The 10000-nt window shown below is 38.8% G+C and overlaps 2 protein-coding genes and 2 long non-coding RNA genes across 8 annotated transcripts in view; 2 read left to right on the top strand and 2 right to left on the bottom strand.

The window, feature by feature from the left end:
* LOC148733970 (uncharacterized) overlaps positions 1-1333 on the bottom strand; it is a 26952-nt gene extending 25619 nt beyond the window's left edge. For all 5 annotated transcript variants that reach the window (XM_088753181.1, XM_088753185.1, XM_088753182.1 and 2 more), the window contains exon 1: positions 1121-1333. In XM_088753181.1, coding sequence (XP_088609307.1) covers positions 1121-1267 — 147 coding nt within the window. In that variant the 5' untranslated portion in view covers positions 1268-1333. The remainder of the gene's footprint in view (positions 1-1120) is intronic.
* A 31-nt stretch (positions 1334-1364) lies between these two features.
* Positions 1365-3396, top strand: LOC148733969 (uncharacterized). Its single transcript, XR_015998684.1, has 3 exons — positions 1365-1861; positions 1971-2076; positions 2322-3396. It is a non-coding gene; the product is annotated as an uncharacterized LOC148733969 (long non-coding RNA).
* On the bottom strand, positions 2874-4972 carry LOC148733968 (uncharacterized). The gene is made up of 2 exons (XM_088753167.1): positions 4821-4972; positions 2874-4422 (listed from the first exon to the last, which is right to left on the bottom strand). Exons 1-2 carry the CDS (start codon positions 4932-4934, stop codon positions 3808-3810), a joined length of 729 nt encoding a protein of 242 aa, XP_088609293.1. The 5' UTR covers positions 4935-4972; the 3' UTR covers positions 2874-3807.
* Positions 4973-7939: 2967 nt separating this feature from the next.
* LOC148733967 (uncharacterized) overlaps positions 7940-10000 on the top strand; it is a 2265-nt gene continuing 204 nt past the window's right edge. Inside the window, exons 1-2 of the long non-coding RNA XR_015999173.1 lie at positions 7940-8794; positions 9968-10000. The exon at positions 9968-10000 is cut by the window's right edge and continues 204 nt beyond it. This is a non-coding gene — a long non-coding RNA (uncharacterized LOC148733967). The remainder of the gene's footprint in view (positions 8795-9967) is intronic.

Below are 10000 nucleotides of genomic sequence, written 5' to 3'. Positions count from 1 at the left end.
TAACCGCAGTTCACACATATGTTTCATATGTTTGTTGTTGTTTGATTTATCATCTACGGGTTTATATCGAATTAATTTGATGGCCTGCTCCCAGTTGGCTTGTTAGCTCAATTGGTAGAGCGCTGCACTAGTATCGCAGAGGTCAGTGGTTCGAATCCCGTACAAGCCTGAAATTTTTTTCAGGTCTGATTTTCACTATTGCTCAAATAGTGCTTTACTGCGAAGGATCGTTCTCATACACGTATTATTATTATTGTTATTATTATTATTATTAGACCTACAACAGACCCCCTCTACTTCATCCTGACCTAGGATTAACTGAACCTTGCTTTGACAAAATGAGTTTGTGGGTTTGCATAATAAAAACACTAATAATAATAATACAACTATCTTAAATTCGTACAGTTGTAGTCAAACAAAACAAAACAAATAAAAAAGACTTTATTCATTAATTTTAAATTATAATTTCATGTTGGCTTCCACCCGCATGTAGAAGAGCCCAATCGAGACAGGGGAAGTGACACGCAAGTTTATTGGAAAAGACGAAAAATATTTTACAAACAATACCAGTTGTTGCCAAATTTAATTATGGTATCAGTTAAAAATATTATTATGATACAGGAATGGCAACGTGGATAACACACAAAGTAAAAGTCAAATCGTGTTTCAGAGCTATCTAAATTTTAATTAATTGGTGCATAATTTCGGTGACGGTCAATGTAGTCATCAGATTTCAATAAAACTTCCGCGTTAATTTATTGGATGTTCTCTTTGCATATGATCTTCTTATGTTTATAATGTTTTCAAATAAAAACCTTAAATTTCGGAAATCGATGGATTACCTTGAAATGCAAATACACATGTATGATGAACGTGAATGATCTTGAGTTTGAGTAATTAAAGCAGAGTTAACTGTCTGATAGTATAGAAACTGTACCTCATCACGATCTAAATAACATCCAATTAACTTTAAGCGTTAGGCTATTATTGACATATAAATGCATCTACGATCTATACGAATAGCTAGTTTTGTTTGATTTGTGGAATTATTGAGATAAAATGAGGCACAACCTGGTATAAAGCTACAGCCGAGGTTAACCAAATGAATTAATAAGCTTACCTCGACTTGTGCCTTCGTCAAACCAGTGTCTGTTGACGATTTTAAAACCATCTCCTTGTACATGGTTCCCGTTCCAACCTTCCCTCCTGCAAAACACCGCTCTAAAATACCTCTCTGTTCATCTGAGATACGCGTACGTTTCGCCATTGTATTTCCACACGAAGAACAACCACTATCTCGCTGAAGGCTTACCAGACGGCACGTTGTGGAATTTGTTACGCGCGGGCGAACGTGGATTATTCCATAAAGCGATTTCATTGGCTGCTCCAGACAATGCCTCAAATAAGCGGCATCAGACGGCTCAGATGGCCCAGACGATCATTTCACTTGGCTACTACCCACATTCTCAATTGAGAAATACCGGGTGTTACGCTATGAGAAAATGTGACACGAGTGCTTCAAACTGGCATTTTCGTTTACTGATAAAATGAGTTGCAGAGAAAAGATGTGAACTCTGCAACAGCATTGCGTGTCGTTCTCCTCATAGGGATATCTACAGCTCGTTCATAGCTATAGTAAGAGTACACTGTGACTTTGGATGTGGTTCTTGTAGAAGAACCAAAGGAATCGGCATTTTCGAGTTGCCCTTAGCGAAAGATGAAAATCACAAGAGATGGCGCAACGAGTGGCTTGGTGTACTCAAGAAAACAAGGGAAATGGATAAAGATTTTAAAAGACAGATAGATGAAGACAAACTCTACACTTTCGAAAAGCATTTTTTGTCCGAAGATATTGAAATATGTAAGTATTTTTCGATAACTTTTGCTATGGAACGATACGATTGCTGAGCGTAATGTGCGTAGCGTTGCCAAGCTACTAAGATATAAACAAACAGCTTTTTCTTTCGTAGAGAGTCAGGTTTAAGACTTTGTCTGCCTAAATGTCAGAAGTCTTACTGAGCACCAGCGAAAACGAAAGCCATTCCTGGCACCTTACAGGTCTACTCAAGATTGATGGTAAGTCTTGCTTGAACTATTGGTATAATCATAACTTGTTGTTTAGTGCTCAAATTGTCTATCATAAGACTCAATTTATAATAACCTGTTAATTTGATTTTAAGAGCAAAATTACATTTTTATCACTATTATTTTCATGTAAATACTCTTGCCTACAAGTCTGTCATTCAAGTTTAAGAACACAGACTGTATTGATAAATTGCTATGCATTTGAACACAAGTAATTTTTTAATTTATATTTATAGGTTTGGCTTTTTGATGGAATTCCTGCAGTATCTTCAGAGCTGGAAGGGGAGCACTGAAAACCGAGAGGGTGAGTTTACCCAAAATGCAAGATCCAGGATGTTCCTCTCTTGGCAGACATACGAAGGCTTCCAGATTTCTGCAAGGTCTACAATCGAGTGCACCAGGTTTCTTCTTTCAGAGGGGATGGAGTTTGTCCTGACAGAAAGGTTCTGTCAAGATCCTGTGGAAGAATATTTTGGAAAGCAGAGGCAGTTTGGCCGGAGGTGTGACAATCCAGATATCAGGACCTTTAGCTACAACAGCAACACTATTAGAATTGAAAGGTCAGTCTCCTGCCAGAGTGGGAACACTAGAGGCAGAAAGGACATAAAAAAAAGCCTGGGTTAATGTGACCAATGAAAAGCTACCATGTAGAAAAAAGCAAAGAACTGTTTAGCGTATTCATAGCTAGCAGAGGCACATTCTAAGCCACTCTATTCACACTCTATTTCTAAATTTTTTTACTCCAATAATACAAGATATTCATGTAACAATCAATTAATGCACATAAATCAATCACCAATGTTTCATTTATTGTTTCAACATGTTTAATTTGAAAATAAATATTTACATGACATTTGTGTTGTTTTCCTTACTACATGATTTAGATACATGTTATTATCCTATAACTATCATATTGGTTAATCCAAAGTTAATAGAGGGGTCAATCATATTCATTTTCATATGACTTTTCAATGGTTTCCATTAGGTATTTAGTTTCTTTGACACGCATTACCTTTATTCAACCAGTAACAACCATTTGTTTTGTTAAATAAGAATTTGTTATCAGATTCCTGAACTCTAAATCTATTGTGCAAGGAACCTTAATACTTTTAGGTACTTGCTATAAATAAAAAATGAAAAATAGAAATTGAAAATTAAATTTTTATACCATATGTGAACAACTCTTGGAATGAAAATGCTCTTCTTGATAAATGACAATAATATTACAACAAATATAGTGAGAAAGCAACAAATATTTCTCCATGTATCATATAACTGTTTTGTCTTGTGTAATAAAAATCTATTACATTACTCAGGCCTTGCTTGTTCTTGATCATGACTTCTCATGATCTCCTTTTGGAGAGCTTTAGCCTTTGTTTGCTTTGCTTTTACTTTGTAGAGCTGAATGATGTCCTCAGCACATGAAAAGGAGCGTACCCTTACATACAAACTTACTATAGCATGAAGCACATTTTTGCTCACTTCAGCCTCTGGGATTAGCTCTGCATCAGAAACCATACATTGGTAGCTTGACAATACCTCACTGTCAGTTACTGAGTTGAGAGTTATGCCAGCAACATCCACTTTTTTCAAGCAGTTAACTGAAGTGAGATGCCGAAATTGATGCTCTGTTTTAAGAGAAATGTTCTGTGCATACTTGGTAATGTTCCACTAGCCACCCCGGCTTAAACTTGACACCAGTTTTTGACTCTCACACCCATACTATTGTTTACCAGCTTTCAATATTGCCCTTGCCTGTTGGTTTTCTGCTGTATTGTTTCTTGCATACTTTTTATGCAAGTTATGCAAGACATATCCACCAACATACTGAAGACCAGCTTCTTGTTTTTCTGACAATACAGTTTGGGATGAAGGTGGGTTACTGTCAGAAGAAGACTTAATGCCCTTGCAGTAGGACAGGATAAAATCAGCTACCTTGCTTGCAAGCAGTGTTGCAGCATTACGAGATAGTCCTTTGAAAAACATTGGAGACTTCAATGGTACTTGAGCATAATAGTTGCCATAGAATTTCTCGGCATTCCCATTTTTTGAATAGCCTTCAAATAATGCCTTCATTACAGAGAATTCTTGAGTTCCTTCTTCAAGCACTTGATACTCGTACTGTTTTAACTCCTTCCTTAGATCTTCTGCAAAAACTTCCCTTTCATAAATGTTCTTTAATGCATTGCGTACAATCTCAGCTAGAATACTAGCAGTCAAAGTCAAACGATGCTCGTTCCGATTTGGATTGTGCTTGGCAGCTCGATGCCTTTGATATCCTCCTCTTGTTTTGTATTTTTTCCCACACTCGCTGCAAACAATCTCGGTTGATTGGACCTACCAAAAAATATTAAATCATAGTTTCAGCATATTAGAGTCTGTCTCTATGAAATATGATCAAATGTTAACATACTTGCCGTCTTCCGAAGGCACTTGCGACAATGTTCAGTTTGTTGTCAGGTTGCATTCTCTGTAAACTATTTTTAACAAAGCAAAACCCAGGCAATATTCAGGCAATTTTTAGTATCTAGGGCACTTCTACCAGAGAAACTAAATACAATTTTATAATTTTTCTAGAATATAGCTAGGAAATTGTTATCTGAAAACGTCGGGAAATTCTCTGTTCTCTAGTAGTTAGTCGCGTGAAAGTACATTAGCGTGTGGCTCCGTAAACCCCTTCAAAAAAAAAAAGTATAGACTAAGTAAGAGTAAGCTTCTAAATATTCTGCACTTACTTCACTTGCAGCAGTTAAAAACTGTTCCTGCAGTACTTCATCTTCATCAAAGATGTCTAAAATTGCCTCAAAACTATCGCCAATCAAAATTAGATCCTCTCCACCATCCGCCATCTTTGAACTTGTGTTTGGCTTGTGCACCGTCGCGGTCACGTGACAGGTACTTTCAACATCGGCGCTGCTCTATAGTCTCGCTCTTTGATGCTCGCTGACTTTCATAACCAGTCCCCTCTATTAACTATGCTTCAACAGACGATCCAGAAAACAGGAAACAGTAATTATACCTCTTCTTCCCTGTTCAAGGCGGATTGAGAGCCACGCTCTATAATGTTTCGTCATATAATGCATTGCTAGCTTTGGACCCGACCTTATTTGAGGGGGATAGATCACTATTTGGCTACCTTCCTGGGAAAGAATACCAAATAACTAACTAGTTGAGTTGATTTTTCAAAGCCACTGTTTCCAAAATGCAAGTATTTGATGTAGGTATACCGACTCGCAGTCGAGTCTACTGTGTCAGCTGGTGCAGTGATTACTCTCGAAGCGTTTCTTGAGTTCCGAGCTACGTGGAAATGGTTTTATTTCCAGATGTGAGCTTTTTTCGGACCGCTGCCGGGAAAAGGTGCGTGCGAAAAATATGAACGTGCTCCGTGAGTCGTAGTCTTACAACCGGCACGAGTAACTTAACAAGGCACAGAAGCCTCTGGAGAAGAAGTAGTATAAATATAAAGATTTTGAACGTTGGCTTTTACAAATATTTCAGCGAAAGTTGTGGTTTTCCAGGTTTGACCCTTATAAAACTTCCTTTAAATAAACAAATATTCGAACACTACACTTTTCTTTGTCGCACATCTGCAGTGATGTATTATGGGCTATGCCCTTTGCAGATCCTTCGCCTTTTTTTTCTTACCTAAAATGAGCTTTATCGATATCCCCCGAAGTACCATGAACATTCAATTATGAAACATTAAATTATGATAGGAGTTAGATAATTGTTTGCTCCTGTTTCGTATATGTAACAGACGACCTTAAATCTTGAAACCACGTGCTTCATAGTCCAATTTTTTATTTTTGCGTTTTATCTCAGTAGACCTCATTTGGAATTAACTAGCATTATTCTGCACGTGAGAATCATGTTTCTGAACTAGCAACATTGCGCTGACATTTGGTTCACGGTTCGGTTATATCCTCAGAGACCCAGGGGCTGAGTCGATTTCAAGTATGGGCATGAAGAGCCCCTGGGGACATTGTCTTACAAGACTAGTTCCAAACGTTCGCAGTCGTTCTGCCATCTGATTGGTGCCAGAAAATCTTTGTTTTTTTTCTGCCCTCTCACAGTAAAGTGTACTTTAGAAACCTTTCGTGTGTTTTAACACGGACATATATCCTGGTAGCTCAGTTGCTCGCTATGTTTGCTTGGACCGTGCGACGGAGATTTGCTTGAGGTGAAAAGTTTCAGTCTCAACAAACAATGTAAGAGAAATCGATCAGATTGTCCGCGAATATTTTTACCAGAAATTATACTGAATAGTTTCACAGGTATCACTAGAGAACGTGTTTTCAAGTTTGCGAGGTTTGTAAACAACACGATGGTTGCAGTCATTGATATGTGGCTTTAAACGTTAGACGAGATTTAAGCTTAAATCTTTCTAGATTTTTTGCATAATTTGCTATGACTAAAACTTTGCCAATCCCGTGAAGTTATCTCGTCGCACGGGCCACGCAGGTATGTCGAGCAACTGGTACTTGCGTATTTTTCTGTGCGTGCCAAACTCTAATCTAATCTACGCTTGAAAAAAAAGAAAAGCTAAGCGTGGAAACTGTTGTTTATTAGATGTGGGTAGATGACCCTGTACTACTAAGCTAACATTTGCAATAAAGCAAACCCGCCCTTTCCATCCAATATTTCTTGATGTTTGGGTTTGTTTTTCCCATTGAAAGCAGCATCGGATCGATTCCCAATGATCAAAGGTATTTAACTTGGTCTTCAACAATCGACAGAAGAGGTGAAATGACAATGACCAAGGGACTAGAAGAGAATCCGTAGCCTTCCCAGCTCAAGAATTTCAACACTCTAGGCAGCAGTTGAAAGATTAAACTCTTTCCAAACCACTTCGGTAACTGCCCTAAAACACCTCTCCTCACGATGTTGTCGTTAATAATTTTTTGTGAAGGTATGGTCTGATCGTCCGGGTGAGTGTAGTCGTGAGAAGGACTGTTGTCGGTGGTAGTGACTGACGTTTCGACAACCTGTGCAGAAGTCATCTTCAGAGTCAAGTGAATGATTGTCAAGTGGATGATCAACAATCATTCACTTGACTCTGATGATGACTTCCGCACAGGTTGTCGAAACGTCAGTCACTACCACCGACAACAGTCCTTCTCACGACTACACTCACCCGGACGATCAGACTACACCTTCACATGTTACCCCCGGGTTCAAACCATTTACTGCATTAATAATTTTTTGTTCAGATTTCAATTAGCTAACCGGAAAGACAGCTAAGCTTTCTCTTAGCGCTTGCTGGAGGTCGTCCACGAACTTAAGGTTCTCTGCAACCTTGGCCCTATTGTGAACGACTTTACTACAAAGCGAAGATTAGATTTTGGCGCGCACAGAAAGCAGAAAGCTCCGTAGGCGAAAGCGCCAGTTGCTCGACCTACCTGCGTGGCCCGTGCGACGAAATAACTTCAAGGGATTGGCAAAGTTTCAGTCACAGCAAATTACGCAAAAAATCTAAAGATTAAATCTTAAATGTCGTGTAACGCTTAAAGCGACATATCAATGACTTCAACCATCGTGTTGTATACAAACCTCACAAACTTTAAAACACGTTCTCTCTTGATACCTGCGCAAGTATTCCGTATAATTTCCTGTAAAATTTTCGCGGACAATCTGATCGATCTCTCTTACATTGTGTGCTGAGACTGAAACTTTTCACCTCAAGCAAATCTCCGTCGCACGGTCCAAACAGTCATAGCGAGCAACTGAGCTACTAGCATGTATGTCCGTGTTAAAACACACGAAAGGTTTCTAAAGTACATCAGAACATAGCTAGCAGAGTCGCGCAATCAAATTCATTATACGAGAGCGTGCTCAAAATCCCGATAGTGCACGCTGATAGCGTCAGCAAATCCGACTTCGCCAGAAACTTTTTTTTTTCGCGCGAGCGGCCATTGTTAGCGCGGGGAAAAATAATATATTTCGCGACAATAATGGATACAAACAGACACTCGACCTACTAGTCCGAAAACGAAGACAATGTTTGGACCTTTTCCCTTGGGCTAGAGTTCTTAAATGAGGCAGAAAAAGAGAAAAACAAAGGAAAAGCATACTCGGCATCAGCGCCATCACGATTTGCTTTAACTGATAGTGTTGTCCGTTTTTCGCGTCGGATTTGATGCACAATTCCACTGGCTATGTTCTAAAACAATTAGTTCATGCTTTCAGCTGTGCACTATCGAGTTATGGAGCACGTGGGAAGTTTGGAGAGCACTCATGAAGCTAGAGTTGCCCTCGGCTATCGCCTCGGGCAACTCTTACGCTTCTTTCGTGCTCTCCAAACTTCACGCGTGCTCCATAACTCGATAGTGCACGCTAAAGAATGAACCAATTGTTAACTTTACTCTGATAGGGCAGAAAAACACAAAGATTTTCTGGCACCAATCAGATGGCAGAACGACTGCGACCGTTTGGAACTAGTCTTGTAAGACAATGTCCCCAGGGGCTCTTCATGCCCATACTTGTAATCGACTCAGCCCCTGGGTCTTCGAGGATAGGTTCGGTTGTAGACTTATATAAGATATCTTACGCAAAGTGTTTCAACGGAGTGGGAATAGAGAAACCCCGAGATACGCTTTGTAAAACAATCATTATCAGGTGTTGACTATCCTGCCAAGTTCTATCGCTATTGAGGGAGCAATGCAACAACTTTAGGACTGCAATCCCCTTTTGTGATACAGCAATATGGACGGTAAGATGATATCATGTTAAATAAGATGTAGATTGGATGTAAAATGCGAAACAATGGAGTTTGTGTTTGAATGTGAACACTTTCGAACAACTGACGGCATCGTCAAATCAGCTCATTTTATCCAACTTTAAAATTTGATTAAATCGCACTGAATCATTTCCCTAAAAAAATCGTTTGGAGATCGAAAAGAACCACACTTCGCCTTCCAAAAGCCAGATTTTCAGTCGATTATTTTGTATAGCACATAGTAAAATAACGTTAACGGGTTAGTTTTTACCTATTTTTTTAATCTTGTTAGAAGAAGGTCGGTTAAATTCAGTTAGATTGTGTAAATAAACCATCAAGAATTGCTCAAATTACTGTCAAGATATGTATTGATGTTGTTTTCAAGATTTGGTAGTTTTTATCGGTCCAAGTGTTTTCAATTCGTGGCGCGACGCTCCGAGATTAGTCTGAAATTTTGAGCTTCAAAAGCGGCCTTTGGTCAAAATTCAGTTATCGAGTTTTTCGAAAATATATCGATATTCAGCCAAACGAAGTATGCAGTGCTTTATTTCACCATAAGGCCCAACTAACTTGAGAATATGAGACGAATCTATTTTTTGGCTGTTGTCACTAAATGTTTGACCGTTGGTAAGATTCGTTCGTAAGTCGCTCTTACTACAACCGTCGGCGAATTATTTTTAGGGAGGTTTTGGTGGATTTTCCAAGTCATGACCCAAAACCGTCTTTGTCCTTTTTACTCTCCAAGTCTGTTGTATATGGTAGGTTGGCATGTGTCTTGACAATGGTTATGGTCTTACCTCAATCAATTAGGTTTTTCGCTTATTTTTTTACCGTGTTTTGGAGGTAATTTTTATTATTGCCGTTTCGAGCTTCATGGGCTAACTAGAGGAAAAACTTAGGTAAAACTTATTTTTCAATTGGCCCTCAAATCCCTCACTATTGTCAGTTAATTGTTTGTCTATGTAGCTTTCGGTCTAACTAGTCCATTTACCTCCAAAAATTGCGTGGGCTTTGTCTCATCAGTAAAACTGGTGCCGTTTCCTTCACTTTCTTGTGTTATTAGAAACGAATGGCGCAATGAATTCCAAACCAGCTTAGTTATATTTCACTTTGCTGTATGTGTCATGTTCTTGAAGTTGTTGCTTCTTATGTTCTCTTCCGTTTAAGGTAATGTGAAGTGACCCAATAATTGGTACTATA

Source organism: Stylophora pistillata, chromosome 3 (genome assembly GCF_964205215.1).
Source record: "Stylophora pistillata chromosome 3, jaStyPist1.2, whole genome shotgun sequence".
In the NCBI taxonomy this organism is placed as follows: Eukaryota; Metazoa; Cnidaria; class Anthozoa; order Scleractinia; family Pocilloporidae; genus Stylophora; species Stylophora pistillata.
This window is presented reverse-complemented; position numbering and strand designations above follow the sequence as displayed.